At 47.3% G+C, this 17484-nt stretch overlaps 1 protein-coding gene across 1 annotated transcript in view; it reads left to right on the top strand.

Annotated features, from left to right (window-relative positions):
- Positions 1 to 17484, top strand: part of SPAG5 (sperm associated antigen 5) — a 415500-nt gene that overhangs the window by 382616 nt on the left and 15400 nt on the right. The window contains exons 24-25 of the mRNA XM_069226180.1: positions 1469 to 1543; positions 2369 to 2449. Of these exons, the coding sequence (XP_069082281.1) occupies positions 1469 to 1543; positions 2369 to 2449 (156 nt within the window). The remainder of the gene's footprint in view (positions 1 to 1468; positions 1544 to 2368; positions 2450 to 17484) is intronic.

Raw genomic sequence — 17484 nt, 5'->3', positions numbered from 1 at the left:
TTTTTAAGGTAGCTGTTTTCATGTTCCAATATGATCTGAAGCCAGATTGGTAGTTGTTTAGGAGATGGTTTTCACTAATGTGAACTTGGAGACTACATTTTCTAAGATCTTGCCTATGGAGGATAGGTTAGTGATTTCCCTGAAGCTGGCAAGGTCATCAGGGTCCTACTGCAGATTTAGGTACGCATGGGAGGATCTGGTCTGTCTTCTAGGAAGATACCTTGAGTGAGGAATGTATTGACAATAGTCAGCTGTTGTGCAAAACCTTGTCTTGAAAGCGTTCTGATGAATGACGGATGTAAGACATCATCTTCATAAGAGGTGGCTTCAAGGGAGTTGAGTGTATGTTGGTGAGATATGGCATTGAAAGGTAACCATTGTGGCTGGCTGCAAGAAAGAGGTTGGGATTAAGACCATAAAATAGGTGTTATTGATGTGCTGTCAGAGCTAAATTTTTCCACTGAAGAAGCTTTTGATGGCATTGCATTTGTCTGTGAGGTGTGGAATATGAGGGTTAGGTGGGATTGGGAGTGGGCAGGGGAGTAATGCAGTGCTTGGTTTTCTTGAAGAGTTTTCTACTTTGGTTGGCAGCTTCCTTGATGATTTGGTATAGTGTTTTGCTTTGATTGATGTTATGAGTTGTCTGCATTATTTGCAGAGATACATCAGTAGAGTGCGTCCTTTGGGGGTTCTGTATTTCTTCAATTTTCTTGACTGTTACGATGGACCATGGAGCGACAAATAATAGCCAAATCAGCTGCTGCCAGAGCTGTGGACTACCCACTCTTCCTCGTCATAGGGGGACAGGATGTGGCATAAGAGCTGCCGGCTTTGGAACTGGGAAACCAGGGTTGAGTCTCTGCATCTGCTTAACATCATGTGATTCTGGGCAAATCACTCATTCTCCCTGTGCCTAAAAAATAAATGTGACCTTGTGTAATGTAACTGGTGCGCAATGTAAAGTGCACCAATAACTTTGGCTTAAGTTTGCACTATAAAACACTGCTACATTTAAGGGTTCACACAAAAAATATAACTAAAACTCAATAGAAAATAGAGCTTGGAAAATGAAATGTAATTGCTTTTTTTCCAGTCTGTCAATGATGTCCTTGTTGAGGCAAGGCGGTGCGTATTTGTATAAGAATGTGTCATATGAAACTGTAAAAGGTACCAGTGCTGGAGATTCTGATTTACAAGTATGAAAACTGTTTTTCTTTGTTAACGGGAGCGCTTCATGTCAGTGACTAGGGTGGCTTGCTTTTGTGCAGGCACTTGAGGGTGACTTTTAAACAGGATTGAGATCAGCCTCTCGCAAAGGGAAAGAGCATATCATTTCAGAGGGGGTAGCCGGTATACCTTCTTGGACAATGATTGGTGGAACCTTTTAGTAAAGGTGCAAGTCTTGACCAGAGGTAGGAGTCGTCTCTTTTGCAAAACCAATTTTTTTCTTATGAACATTTTTTTTTAGCTTACCAAGCTACGGCTGTTGCTGATAGATACAGAAAATTCAAAGTCTGAAGTTCTCCAGAAGACAATGCGACATGTAAGTAATCTTTACTCTGAATCGTATCCTCTCATTCCTATACTGCCTTCCGACTTCCCATCCTGTCCCTATGTATGTGGCCTCCCTTTTCGCTTTGGAGGTGAGTGGGCCTCCCATCCAGCGTCTATTTACAGTTTCACAGCCTGCCGTGCATCTAAAGGTGCAACCCCGTCCTGCCATGTGGGCTTGCGCCCTCCTATCTTGCGATCAGTTTGTGTGGCCTCCTTTTCTGTTGTGTGTCTGCCTCTGTGTCCTGCCCCGTGAAGCCCCATGTCAGGTGTGACGTAGTAAATCTCAACAAGAGCTAATGTTTTTGTCAAGACTGTTTTGCATTAAAACACTTGTAATTTCGATTTTAACACTGTGAGCATAGACTCAAAACTCCAGCATGCACAATGCTTGTGGCTATCAAACTATGACTAGCTTAAGAGATTTCTCACAAGAAACGGGCCACTTGACTACTATTGCCATAACCTCCTTCGCTGTTAACCAACCGTTTTTTCTCTATCTTGGAGGGACTAACGTCTGCTATTTGGTGCCAGATCGCTCCGTATTCAAGAAATAACGTTGTTTTTTTGTTTTTTTTTATTTGCCGCACCAAGTAGATAAAAAGATAAATAAAATTGCACCTGCATCATTCCATAGCCAGGCGTATGCTTGCAGAATGACGTGTACACATGCAATGGCATGTTTGCGTCATCACGTTTTTTGTGTGGCATGTATTCACAACAGTGACAAAGACAATAGGTCAAAAAGCAAGACCTATTGGCTTTGCCGTTGCTTGTTTTCTTCCTAGTCTTCAAAGCTGCTGTTTTTCTTTTACAGAGAGAAGTCCTAGAGCACAATTTACAGTGCTCTGAGCAAGAGGTGAAAAAGCTGGACAACATAATTGAGAAGATACGAGAGGTGAGGTTCTGAAGTCGGTTTCTTAATAAAGGGTGGAATGAGACCATCCTGTATGTGGTACTCGTGCCAGTTAAAGTGAAACAGACAAGGAGTTTTAACACAGTTGGAAGAATAATAATTATACGGGCATATGGGGGAAAAGGGAGGATTTTGTTGCCCTTTCTCATACAGTATCCTTAATGACTTGATTGGCACTGGAATTCTGGCGCACGGAAGCTCCCTGGTGAAGTAGGATTGGCTGGATTTGGGATCTGCATAATTCCTGTAATGAATTCACCTAGTCCAGAGACGATTCAGTGGTTTATCATCTCTAAAGTGACTACTATAATTTTGAGAAACTAAGTCTATAGCCATTTTGGAAATTTAGCCTATGTCATCGAGTTGTCTGCTGGTGCATCATGTTTTTTCTGTATCAGATCGTCCGCAAATTATTGTGCTTTTAAAAACCATGCTTTTTTGAGTTATTCCCCTGCATCAATCATGTCATCTGTGTATGCCATTATTAAGACCGATGCTTGAAAACCACTGCTACAGGTTAATAATCTTTTAAACCTGCTTCTTTAGCTATTGTTTTTCTCCCCTTTAACCACTAGCAGAAATGTAGCTTCAGGGGTGGTGGGGGTTGTTACACTCCCTAATAAATGTATTTTCTGGTAAGTATATGGATACAGGTGCTTTCAGCCTGCTATGGTGAGGTGCCTGCCGGATTGCACCAGCACTATTTACATACACACAGACAGAAATGAACACACACTTTCTCCCACTCTGAAAGTCTTAAAAAAATGTTGTACCTGACAGAGACATCTAGCCACAGATTTCGTTCCTTTGAACTTCCCCAGGTGTCACACTGGATCCAGAAGATTTTTCGTGAGCAGTGCCCCCTGTGTGTCAGTAAGTGGCGTTGATTGGCTCCTAAGGACATTTGCGCCGGAAGTGACGCCTGTGTCGCCTATATAGACACCACTTTGGCGCGCTAACATCATCTCTTTTCTTTCCATAGTAATCAGCTCTGATCCGGAGAAGGGCTACCCCTCTGTCAATTTTTTTTCTTTTTTCTTTTTTTACCATTTTGTGAACTTCTTTTTTGAGGTTTTTCCTCCTGGTGTCTGAGGATGTCTTCGAGGAAGACAGGTTTAAATTGTGTGTGCCTGTCAATGCACCATGTCGGTTATGGACTCGCACCTTGTGTGTCTGTTGTGTTTGGAGCACAACCACAGCTCCAAGTTGTGCTCCAACTTCCAGGCCATGGCACTGAAGGCTTTGAGGGAGTGGTCCCTGAAGTTACTAGCAGGCAACTCCTCAGAGGTGCTGGTCGAGAGGAAGGTCATGGGGCCACTCTAGGAGCCACAAGTCCTCTTTGTCCACTCAGTCATTGGGACACTCTGGAAAGAGGTACAAGAAGTCACAGCAAACTTGGACTTCTCTTTGGCAGACTCAACAAAGGAACATTGGTGTTTGAGACACAGCTCTTTGGAGCCTGTGCCAGGGCTGCCTATGTGCTTCCCTGCTTTTCCAAGAGCCTGAGCAACCCCCACTCAACTCAAGGGGTTTTAAAAGCCCATGCATCTCATTTTTGAGTTGGCCGACCCCTCCGGAACACCTTCGGGCCCCGCAGAGTTGAGGGGGGACGCCATCTGGTTCCTCGCAGGCAGCTCCTATCCTGGCTCCAATGTGCCCCCCATGGATCCGATCATGGATCCAGACTAACGCCAGTCGTGCCAACGTGATCTTCACTGACGCAGATGCTTCAGGTGCCCACTGGTGGCGCCAGCCCCATTTGGATCCCCCAATCCGCCATAGAGCCAGAACAAAGTTAAGTTCCGGCGCCTACAGGGCCCAGGTGTCCTAGGTTGGTGCCTCTGCCCTATTCTGAAGGGCTAGGTCTCAGGAAAGAATTGGAGAGGTCACTGGACCCTTTAGAATTCTAGTCAGAAGGTCAGGATTTGGACTGGTGTGAGGAACTGGGTAATGCCAGTAGGCTGGTGGTCTGCTCTACTTAAGACCAAGAGGGAGCAAAGTGAAAGGAATGACAAGAATGCAGCACTCAGTCTGAGCAATGGATTTATTAAGACACATCCCAAATTACATAAAGATTATATCTTGAGCAACACACATGCAGCTCTTAAAATAATCACAGCAGTAGAATAATAATGATCAAAGAAAATGCAATACATCAACAATGAATATATATATATATATATATATATATATATAATGACTACGTATTCATGCATGCACACCCCAAAGCTAGAAATAGTAATTAAAAATGCATCACCATGAGGCTTGTCTGCCAATTTCAGGTTGTGGAACGCTGACAACCAAAAGAGAACCACTATAGTGGGATTATTCTCTGGGCAATGCATCCATTCCCAGAGATGAGTTCCTTCTTCTCCCAGTTGTCAAGCTTCCCTACCTTATATACTTTAAACAAATCTAAGAGGAAGGTTATAGAAACCCCACTCCCTTCGAGTAAGTTGTGAAATTCAAGCGCTGGCTGTACTAGGTTAGTGTTGAAAAAACACAATTGAGACTGGCCAGATCTCAGTGTATTTCCAAGACAGCTGTACCCTGCTCTACCATAAACATTCTCACCCTAGTACATTCTTATTCACATTTCTCCCCCCATGTTATGTTCCCTTTCCAAGTGAGAAAAAGCAAAAACTCATTAGCAAGCTGTGTGCCGAAAAATACCTGCGCCATCAATGTGACGGCATATAAAGCTAAGCACAAAATGGAATCAGTGGTAAAGATGGAACCAGTGGTTATATACAGATAGCTTTACAGCTGGATAAGTCTTCAGATGCTGGCATGCTTTCTCCCCTACCATGGCTACAGACAAGAGAGCTACATGTGCTTTGGTGGTGAAGAGGGCGGCTGAGGTCCTGGACATTGAGTTGCCCAAAGTGGCAGTCAAGACTAACATCTTGATGGAAGAGCTACAGTTGGGAACTTGCTCTTCTGAGCCCCTGCTCCCTTTCAGTTAAGCACTGACAGATGTCCTCTGGGAACCTGGTCCGAACCCACACAGGGGACCCAAACATCCTCACTCACCAATCCAACCCCAGAGAGTTTGGTGGTCCAGACTTCTACCTCCCATGGTGCATTCCGTGGCCAACTGGTATTGAAAGCCTGTCTGTCCTCCATAAAGGGAGGCTAGTGCAGGTGCATTCCCTGCCACTCACCCAGACAGGGAATCTAAGAGGCTGGATAGTTTTGGAAAGGAAATGTTTTCTTCCACCAACCTTGCATTGTTGTCCGCAAACAACCCATGCTTATTGGACTGCTGTGCCCACACACTGTGGGACAAGGTTGCACAAGTACTGCCACAGGCCCCGGAGACGGCCTGGGTGCGTACTCTTCCCATGCGGTCAAGGACTGGAGAGACACAGCAAATTTCATTATTCCATGTGGCGGTTTCCTCGATGGTGATACTTAGATGCCACGTCTGGCTGAGAAAATCTGGCTTTTCAGGGAATGACCAGGCTTCCCTCATGGGCATGCCTTTTGATATGGCAACTGTCTCTTCGGAGACAAGCCAGACTCAGTGCTGGAGCACTTTAAGAACTCACGAGCTAGGGCCAAGTCCTTGGGCCTCTCAGCTGCCCCGCGTCAACCCCAGTCTGCCTTTCGCTCATTTCGTGGCTACAGAAGGGGCGAGCAACTGCGCCAACTCTATTCCATTAGCCTTTCAGCGCAAGGTTCTCTGCTTATGCTTGGGCTTACAGATCATTCTGAGGGACTAGTCCCTCCCCTTTGAAACTGCCCCTCCCTCAATCCCTTCATCGTACATCCAGCTGATGGAAGATCATTTGCCCTTGCTTTGAGAGGAAATCAAGGCTCTCTTGGCTAAGGGAGCTATAGAGAGGGTTCCAGGGCCAGAAGTAGGCAGTGGTTGTTATGCCCACTACTTTCTGATTCGCTGAAAGGACAAAGGTCTGCATCCTATCCTGGATCTACAAACTCTCAACCTCTTCCTCAAAAAGGAGAAATTTCAAAATGCTCACATTGGCTTAGGTCGTGTCTGCCCTAGACCCAGTTAAGTGGCTGGCTACTTCGACATTCCTGCCTACCCATCGGTGTTATCTGTGGTTTACGGTAGGCCATGAGCACTTTCAGTTCACTGTGCTTGCCTTTAGCCTTACCAGCGCCCCTCTAGTGTTCACGAAGGTGATGGTGGTAGTTACAGCTCATCTGCAGTGATCAGAGGTGTCAGTCTTCCTCTATCCAGATCACTGGCTGTTGAAGGCGGGTTTTCCCCAGACTGTCATCTCCCAACTTAGACTATGGCGAACCTGGTGCATTTGCTGAAGTTCAGGATAAACGTGGTGTGATCAAACCAGACTCCATCTCAGACGATCCCTTTCATTGGAGCTGTTCTGGATAAATTGCAGTTTCTGGCCTATCCTCCCAAATGGCGAGTCAAGGTTTTCAGGCTATGATACTGATGTTTCAGCCTCTGTCCTGGATTTTGGTGAGAGTGACTCTGAGGCTAGTGGGCCTCATGGCCTCCTGCATCCTGCTGGTGACACATGCCAGATGGTATATGTGGGCTCTGCAGTAGCACCTGAAGTTCCAGTGGGCGCAGGGTATCTCTCCGGCATGGTCCAAATATCAGAGGGAACTGCACAAGATCTGCAGTGGTGGCTCACAAACCGCAATTGGGTCAGAGGCAGACCCCCTTTCCCTTCCCCAACCAGATCTGACAGTAGTGGAAGATGTGTCACTCTTGGGATGGGGCAGTCATCTGGGAGGGGTGGCGATCAGAGGACTGAGGTCTGTGGTGGAATCCTGACTCAACATCAACTTGCTGGAGCTTCGAGTGATCAAACCGGCATTGAAAGCCTGTCTGTCCTCCATAAAGTGACGCTAGTGCAGGTGTTCATGGACAACACCACCACCATGTGGTACTGCAACAAATAGGGCAGGGTGGGGTCGTGGATCCTTTGTCAAGAGGCCCTGCACCTCTGGATATGGCTGGAACAGCAGTGCATATTCCTGGTGGTTCAACACCTGGCAGCTTCTCTGAATGCTAGGGCAGACAAACTCAGCCGTCGATGCTTAGGAGATCACGAGTGGCGTCTCCATCTGGAGGTGGCACAAGGTCTCTTTCAGCATTGAGGAGAGCCTTGGTTAGATCTGTTCGCCACCGCAGAGAACATACAATGTCAGCAGTTTTGAGGGCTGGAGTTTCCAAGGCGGCTATCGCTCGGAGACGCTTTTCATCTCGATTGGAGCTCAGGCCTCCCGTACGCCTTTCATGCCCATATTTCTCAAGAATTTCTGGAACAACTGGGCCCAAGTCATCCTTGTAGCTCCGAACTGGGCACGGAGAGTCTGGTGTCCTGAGCTTCTGAAAATGAGCATCGATCCTCCGATCAGGTTGCCCCTTTGGGAAGATCTTCTGTCGTAGCAGCAGTGGAGGTGTAGGAAGCTGACCTTGTGTGTGGTGGGTGCCCAAGGTACTTACACCTTATACCAGGTACCCCTCTTAGTGAAGTGTAGGCAGTGTTTAGAAGCCAGGCTCTCTAAAGGTAGCTGTGGATGAGCAGCCAAGGCTTATCTAGGAGACATGCAAAGCTCATGCAATACCACTATAGTCAAACAGCACTTACACACATGGAAGAAAACACTCAGTTGTACAAAAATAAAGGTACTTTATTTTTGGAACACAATACCACAAAATACTAGAAGGGCAACCCTCCTATAGGAGGTAAGTATTACACTAAATTTATACACTAGTAGTCAGAAATAGGCATAGAAAAGGGTTATTAAACAGTGCAAATAGCAAAAACCAATAGTGACCCTAGGGGGAGCACAAACCATATTCTAAAAAAAAAAATGGACTGCGAACACAGGACCCCCACCTAGGCAAGTGGAATGTGTAGAGGGGAGCTGCGAATACTAGAAAACCACAGATGTAAGTAACACAGTACCCCCCCCCCCCCCCCAAGCGACCAAGAAAGCTGGAGTAAATAACTAGATTTTCCCCATACAACCCAAAAGGAAGAAAAGAAGACACCTGGACAAGACTGCAAGAAACCAGTGGGGGATTCCTGAAGAAAAAAGACCTGTGGAAGAGAGGGGACCAAGTCCAAAAGTCACAGTGGAGTCCAGGAGGAGTACCCAGCTGTACTTGCAGGAGTTGGTCAACAGTGAAGAAAAGGTCAGCACTGCAGCCCTGGAGCCAGAGAAGAATTCCTGATGGATTCAGAAGATGTCCCACGCTGGAGTGAAGATTGCAGATGGGTGTTGGTGCAGGAATACCACCAACAAGCCTGGGCAAAGGCAAACTCGCAGTTAGTGGAGAAGCAGTGCTGTCAGGGACCAGCAAGGCCCAGGAGAACTCAAGCCAGGTGGGGGACTCACAGGGGACCCTCCAGAGTCACAGAGAGTCCACAGGAGCGAAGGCAGCACCCGCAGGAGTCCCACAGGATGGAGACAGAGGAGTTGCATGAGGAGCCCACGTAGCACTACAAAAGAGGATCCCACGCCACCGGAGAACCATGCAGGAGGCTGTGCTTTGCAGGAAGGGGTGCTGGAGTGGAGCTGCACGTAACCTGAAGATCCCTCGGAGGAGATGCCAACAAGCCTTGGCAGCTGCAAAAGACACAGTGCACAGGGTACTGTCCTGTGTGGGAAGGCAAAGGCTTACCTTCATCAAAGTTGGACAGCTGGCAGAAAGGACCAAGAGGACTACTGCGGACCACCACCCTCTATTCAGGATCCACGCAGCTCAAGATGAGGGGAGATCCACGCAGCCGGTCGTTGCTTGCTGTAGGTGCCTGTGGTTTAAGGGGAGTGACTCCTTCACTGCAAGGGAGATTCCTTCTTCTTCTTGTGCAGGCTGAAAAGTTGCTGTCTTCTGAGGATGCACTGCCGGGGAAATGTTGCAAAGCTGGCAGGAGTTGTGGAAACAAAGTTGCAGAAGAGTCTTCTTTGATGATTGCAGCGTTTTCGGTACCTGGAGCGTCCAGTCACTTTTCAAGTGGCCAGAAGTTGAAGTGAAGGTTGCAGAGGAATCCTGCTGGAGTCTTGCAAGCCGTATCTGAGGACCCGCTCAAGAGAGAGACCCTAAATAGCCCTGAAAGGGGGATTGGTCACCTAACCAGGTAAGCATCTATGAGGAGGAGGCTCTGACACCACCTGCCAGGCCTGGCCTCTCAAATGCTTCCAGAGTTCCCTGCCAACATTGGAAACAAGATGGCAGAACACAGGGACCCTCTGGAGGAACTCTGAGCACCACCCCTGGGATGGTGATGGACAGGGGAGTGGTCACTCCCCTTTCCATTGTCCAGTTTCGTGCCAGAGCAGGGACCCGGGGGTCCCTGAACTGGTGTGGAATGGTTTATGCACGGAGGGCACCAAATGTGCCTGCAAAGCAAACCAGTGGCCTGGGGAGGCTACCCCTCCCAAGCCAGTCACACTTATTTTCAAAGGGAGAGGGTGTTACCTCTTTCTCCCAAAGGAAATCCTTTGTTCTGCCTTCCTAGGCTTGATCATATCAAGCAGCAGGAGGGCAGAAACCTGTCTGAGGGGTGGCAGCAGCTGGGCTGCCCAGAAAACCCTGTAAGACTGGTGGTAGCAATCCTGGGGGTCCTCTAAGGAGCCCCCAGAATGCATGGAATCCTACTTTCAATACGTGCAACTGGGGTATGATTCCGACATGTTTGATACCAAACATGCCCAGGTTTGGAGTTACCATTATGTAGCTGGACATAGGTAGTGACTTATGTCCAGTACATATGTAAAATGGTGTCACTGCACTCACAAAGTACAGGAAAATGGATCTGGGGTTTGTGGGGGCACCTCTGCTAGTGCAGGGGTGCCCTCACACACAGGTACCTGCACCCTGCCTTCTGGGCTGAGAGAGCCTACCATAGGGGTGACTTGCAGCGACCTGTAGTGAAAACGGGTGCATGCAACTGTTTTATGCAGGCTGCAATGGCAGGCCTGCAGAACCCTTTGCATGGGCTCCCTATTGGTGGCAGAAAAGCTGCTGCAGCCTATAGGGATCCCCTGGACCCCCAATGCCCTGGGTACCTAGGTACCATTTGCTAGGGACTTACATATGGTACCAAGAAAAAGTTACAGTTTACAGGAGAGAGCAAAAATACTGGGGTCCTGGTTAGCTGGAACCAAGTAGACACAGTCAAACACACTGATAACAGGCAGAAAATGGGGATAACCATGCCAAGAAAGAGGGTACTTTCCTACAGGAGGGTTCTCCACCCGAACCCGTCAACTTTGTCTTCATGCATGGAGATTGAGCGGCAGCAGTTGACAGCCTTCGACCTTCCTCCCAAAGTCTGCAAAGTTATTTTGGCAGCCAGGTGTCCCTCCAACAAGATGGTATGTGCCTGCTGTTGGAATCGCTTTGTATATTATTGTACAGAAAGATCTATGGATCATCTTTCTGTTTCTCTCTCTGATATCCTCTTAATTTTGTCCCTTGCCCAGCAGGAATCTGCATTGGGCACACTCAAGGGATATCTTTCTGCCTTATCGGCTTTTCTCCGGCTGCCCAATAAGCCTTCTTTATGCAAATCTCCTATTGTAAATAGATTCCCGAAAGGGCTTGTACATATTTTTCCTCCTACACCCTTTATCATGCCTCATTGAGACTTAAATCTGGTTCTCACTTTTCTCATGTGTGCTCCCTTTGAGCCTTTGCACGATTGTCCCCTCTGGCTGCTCATCATCAAGACAGCCTTCTTAGTGACAATAACTTCTGCCAGGGGGGGCGAGTGTGATGCAGGCTCTCTCGTCCAAATCTCCATATCTCACCATGTTTTTGGACAAGGTAGTGCTTGGCAATCGTGCCTCTTTTCTCCCTAAAGTGATGACCACATTTCACCTGGATCAGAACAACACCCTGCCTACCTTCTTTGCTCCCCTGCATCCCTCTTAGGATGAGGAACGACTCCATCGACTGGACCCAAAAAGAACATTGTTGTTCTACCTTGACCAGCCAGAGAGGTTCAGGTGGATAACCAACTCCTTTTGGGGTATGTGGTAGCACATAAAAGTTGGGCAATGCTGAAACGAACCATTTAGGGCTGGGTCGTTCTCTACTTAAACATTTGCTACCCTCTGGCCAAAAAGTAGCCTCCTGAGGACTTGAGAGCTCATTCCACCCAGAGCAAAGCTGCTACCACTGCATTAGCAAGAGGTGTACCAGTCCTGGACATCTGTCACGTTGCAAAGCGGGGGTGTCTGCACACATTAGTCGAACACTACTGCCTGGATAATCAGGTCTGCAGAGATGGGCACTTTGCCTGTTCGGTCCTGTAAGACTTTTTAGTTTGAGGTGAATTTGTCCGCAGCCCACCGCCAGGAGGTTATGGCTTGGGTATCTATTCTAAAGGTAAGGAATCTGCAGCTAGAAGTCTCTATCAGATGAACAGGTTATCTTAGGTAACGCATTATCTGGTAGAGACTCTCCCTAGTTGCAGATTCTTACACCCACGCCTCCCCGCTCTGCGGTCTCATTTACTAGGGTATTCTCTATATAGCGGACTCATTCTTTCAGGGCCCTATTTTTTGGCACAGACAAAACGATTGGTTCTTTCCATGGCTTTGCGCTTCTGGGGTGGAGGTTTGTGGAAAAGTACTGACGTACATGCGCCTAGGTGGTGCCTTTACAGATGACTGTAGGAAAATGCCACTGTTGGCATGGTTACCCCCCACTTGTTGCCTGATATTGATTCCAACTTTGATTGAAAGTGTGCTGGGATCCTGCTAACCAGGCCCCAGCACCAGTGTTCTTTCCCAAAACGTCCTTTGTAAAAGGTACCCATGGCACCAAGGGCCCTGTGGCCAGGGAAGGTCCTCAAGGACCGCAGCATGCACACTGCCTTTGCAGCCTGTGTGTGCTAGTGGGAAGAAAATGGCAAAGTCATTGTGGCATTGGGTAGTCACCCCTCTAGCAGGCCTTACAGCCCTAAGCAGAATGCACTATACCACAGGTGAGGGCATAGCTGCATGGGCAATATGCCCCTACAGTGTCTAAGTCCATTCTTAGACATCGTAGGTGCAGGGTAGCCATATTGAGTATATGGTCTGGGAGTTTGTCATTACGAACTCCACAGCTCCATAATGGCTTCATTGAATACTAGGAAGTTTGGTATCAACCTTTTCAGCACAATAAACCCACACTGATGCCAGTGTGGAATTTATTGAAAAATGCACCAGGAGGACATCTTGGAGATGCCCCCTGTATGTTAGCCACACTGCTAGTGCAGGACTGACCAGTGTGTGCCAGCCTGCCACTTTCAGATAAATTTCTGACCACATGGGGTGAGAGTCTTTGTGCTCTCTGTGGGCAGAAACAAAGCCTGTCCTGGGTAGAGGTGCTTCACACCTTCCCCCCTCCCTTCTCTCCCCCTCCCCCCACCCCCCCTGGCAGGAACTGTAACACCTGGCAGTGACCCTCAAAGGCCCAAGCTTAGGGTTACAGTGCACCAGGGCACTCTAGCTAGTGGAGTTGCCCACCCCCCGGACAAAGCCCCACTTTTTGGGGCAAGCCCGGCGGGAAAATTACAGAAAACAGGGAGGAGTGACCACCCCAGCTAGGACCACCTCTAAGGTGTCCAGAGCTGAGGTGACCCCCTCCCTGCAGAATCCTTCATCTTGGTTTGAAGGACAGGGACCAATAGGGTTAGGTTTGTGTCCACCCTCCCCAAAGGGAGTGGACACAAGAAGGATGTAGCCATTGACTACTGCCCTCTGACCCCTGTAACACCCCTAAATCCAGGATTTAATGGCCTCCAGAACCCAGCTCACCAGATTTCTGGCAACCTAACAAGAAAGAAGGACTGCTAAGCTGAACCTGCAGCAGAGAAGAAGGAAGGTGCAAACTGACTTGGCCCCAGCCCTACTGGCCTGTCTCCTGCTTCAAAGAACCTGCAATAAGAAAGCGACGCATCCAGCAGGACCAGCGACCTCTTCCAAGCTCCAGAGGACTGCCCTGCATCACAAAGTACCAAGAACTCCTGTGGACAGCGGCCCTGTCTAGAAAGAAACTACATCCAAGGACTCCAGAGCCTCCCCGGATCCGTGAGTCCTGACCACTCTACACCCACGGCCCGTGTCCAGGTGGCCCAGCCGTCTAGAGAGGATCCCGAGCAAGTGCCCACACTCGGTTGATCTCTCCTGCTCCTCACGATGACGCCTGTAGTGTGAATCCAGAGGGCCCCCCGACCGCGAGAGCTCCGGACGAAGATATCCGACGCGTAAAGGTGTACACTGCACCTGCAACCCCCAGACCTTGGAGAACCCGACCACCAGTGCAGCAACGTTAAGCAGGTGGCCCTCCTACTTGACCAGCCTTTGGACCCAGTCTGCAGCATCTAAGTGACCCCCCCTGGTTCCCTCGTAGGAAAGCAGTGAGAGCCCGACGTTCTGTTTGCACCCTGCACCCAGCCGTCCCTGTGCCGCTGAGGGTGTGCGCCTCCGAAAAAAACCTCAGGTCTGGCCTCCGAAGACACGGGTACTTACCTGCTAGCAGATCTGAAACTGAGTGCCCCCAGTCTCCACGGGAGCCCATGTTAAATTTGCCCCAGCTTTGACCTCTGCACCCGGCCGACCCTGTGTTGCTGGTGGTGGGTGTTTGGGGTTAACTTGAACCCCAACCTGTGGACTTCCTAACCCCCGGAGACTGGAACTGTAAGTCAAGTACTTACCTGTAAATCGTACTAACTTTTCTTTCCCCAGGAACTGTTTCTGAAAATTGCACTGTCAACTTTTAAAACAGATTTGCCAATATTTTAAAAACTGTATAACTTATCGATTTCAAACTAAGTACTGTTGATATATGTGTGAAATATGAATCTATTGTAGTACTTACCTACAACTTGAATCTTGTGGTTTTAGAAATAAAGAAAATATATTTTTGTATATAAAAACCATTGGTCTGGAGTTAAGTCATTGAGTGTGTGCTTCTTCTGTTTGTGTGTGTGTGTACAACAAATGCTTTGCACTACCCTCTGATAAGCCGAACTGCTCAACCACACTTCCACAAAAGAGAGCATTTGTATTATCTACCTCAGCCTCTGGGGAACCCCTGGACTCTGTGTACACCATATCTCATTTTGATATAGCATATTCAGAGCCAACTTTCTATAGTGACCATGACATCACAAACTGTTCCAACGACACCACGTGGATCCGAACTATGCCACGCAACGGCACTTGCAGGGGTATTGCTCAGCAAAATTCCGAATTCCAAGCTGATGCCTGGGAATTCTAAAAGTAAGAAATCTGCAGCTAGATAGTCTATATCAGATTATGATTTAGCAAAGGTAAGTAACTTGTTATTTAGTTTTATTTCTCTTCAGTTGGGATATGTTTGATGTTCTCTGGGAAAAATGATGCCTTCCTGTAATGTCTTAAGTGTTTGCGATCTCAGAAGTGTTCCTCATATGGGGATATAAAGTCTGAGAAGAATTTACTCCCCATATGTGTAGTGTGTCTACCTGATTACCACTCTGTAAACAATTGCAAATGTTGTTGTAACGTGAGAGCTAAGAGACCGAGAGCACTAGGCAGCAGTGCCTAGCAGCTTCTCACCCTTCTAGTACAGATGAGTTATAAACTACATCTCTGTTGAGTACACTTTGCCACAATTTGACGTCGACACCTCACACGCCATCCCTTCAAAAGTCGCACCATGTCAGAAAACATTTTAGGATTAAAGATTCATTCTTCATTAGCAATGAGGGCAGGCTATGCTATTGTCAATTAAAGATCTGTCCATGTGGAACATACCTGATGGTCTGAGCCTAAACTCTTGATGCCTTTCTCAATCTCGAAAGACAGCTTGACTCTGGAAGAATCAGATTCTGTGGTGTCAAAGAAAACCTTAACTCTACATACGCCCTCATCTGGAGCAGAACCTTTCACTAGGTGATCTCCAGGGCATAAATAAACGGGCAAAACTCACACTCCCCACAGACCACCATTTAAGGACGGTGGTTGGGGGGGGGGGTGTCTTTTCTCCTGCCAAAGGTGATGTTACTCCTGCGTGCCCATATTTTTCTTTCCCAGAGGATGAAAGAAGCTATTTAATATCGCCAGACCGTCCATAGTCATGGGACAAATACTCTCTAATTTCTACAACCAGGTATCCTGGGTAGAGGAGCAAAGAAAACTCAGTTTGCTGACTGGAATCTGCTGTCTGTGCCATGTGTTTGCAGTACCTTGCAGTCTTCGTAGCATTTAGTTCCACTAGGACTAAGAATGATCGATTCTTCAATGGAAATATTTTCGATACCACTGAATGTCCAAGTTGCCTCACATTAAATCACGAAAAAGTGCACGTGGCCAGAACGGTATCCCCTGTGCTTGAAGTCCCATCCTCAAGCAGACTGTAAAACACGCGAGAACGCAAGGCACACATTTTCATGCCAGTCTGAATCTTCACCTTCAGGTACAATAAACTGCATCTTTGTACTTTCGGTAAGGTTTGTGGTACTTACTCATGTATCATGTAGCAACAAGACCTTCAGTGGTGCTTGGTGTCACTTTGCATATCTCTTTCCTGAGGAAAAGGAGGATTATTTTCTTCAAGTGACTGATCATCGTCTGTTGTCAAAGCAAACTGTCATCACAGTTTTTTGTGCGAGCGTAATGACTTAGCCTGCTATATTCCGCCACAGTTATGATTTTTTTAAATATCTTTTTATTAATTGTCACATACAAATGCTGATGGGATTCGATTCTGGCTCATGTTGTTTGCACTGATATGTCTCATGCTTAATACATCCATCTGACTTCTACAAGAATGAGCTTTTAGCTACCTTCACTTAAAAGCATTTCATATTCTGTCTATAGAATCAAACCATCCTCACTGCCTTATCTCTGACTCATGACTAATTCATAACTTCATACTCAAAAATGTCACAATATTGTTGACACGGTGAAGATATTCATTTTTAAAAAGAGAATAAAAGGCTTAATTTAAGAGGAAAACTTCGGCCTTTTGCATTGGAATTTAATCTTTTCTAATTGCTTGATTGTCAAATGATTCAGATAAAGTGGTCCTCGATTTGGTCATTTAATTCACAGCAAGCTTCTGTAATGTCCATTGGCTATTTTTATTCTTGTCAAATGTACCCTTCTAGTATTTTTATGATGGTAAACACTTTTCATCAGATTGACAACAATGATGTCTCGTGATAAGTTTATTCAGCTGTGTAGGAGGCTGGCTCAGTTTATGGTGTACACCTACAGTGTAGCACCCTATACTGAGTTCAGGCAACCCTTAGTGATATAGTGAATAGGTGTCCAGTTAGCAAGAGCTCTCTAGAGGTAGCCGAGCGAGCAGCTAAAGCTTATCCAGGAGGAATGTAAAGCACTAGAAACACCATAGTAGTCAGACAGTAACTCACTCACAAGAAAGAAACACACAAGTATTGCAAAAAAGGATTCTTTATTAGAGCACTGACTACTAGATTAGTATTAGTATAGCTCCATTTCCCTTTGGAGATGTCTGCACACAATATATACACAGGATCACAAGCAGAAATAGCATAAAATATACAGGGCCCTTTGGGGGGTGGGGGGAGGAGACCAACGTACACTAAGTAAGTGGAATGAAAGTAGTGAACCCCACCAAGGTAAGTGTAGTAGTTAGCTAGGGGCTGGGGGCAGATGAAAACATCAGAGGTAAGTACCCCTGCAACCAGGTGCAGAATAATTTTCCCCCAAAAAATAATTAGGCTGGGCCCCGGGGGGAGGGGGTCCCTGGGGCCAAGATCGGCCTAGGGAGGGGACGGCGCCGCCCCCTCCCCCTACCAAAAAATAATTAGGCCATGCCTTGGGGGATAGGGGGGGCTGTATGAACCCCCCCATCCCCCCAAAAAATAAATAATTTGCTCTGGACCCCAGGGGGTGGGGCCCCGGGCCTATATCGGCCTTCCGGCATGCGTAGTGCAGGGTTGGGTCGGCTCCAAGTACATATATGACCCCTTTATAGCATTTAAAACGTAATGTTGCCACGAGTAACCAAATGTCCATAGGATAACATGGACTGGCAT

This window comes from Pleurodeles waltl, chromosome 3_1, assembly GCF_031143425.1.
Source record: "Pleurodeles waltl isolate 20211129_DDA chromosome 3_1, aPleWal1.hap1.20221129, whole genome shotgun sequence".
Classification (NCBI taxonomy): domain Eukaryota; kingdom Metazoa; phylum Chordata; class Amphibia; order Caudata; family Salamandridae; genus Pleurodeles; species Pleurodeles waltl.
The sequence above is the reverse complement of the archived record's forward strand: the minus strand, read 5'-3'. Positions and strand labels throughout refer to the sequence as shown.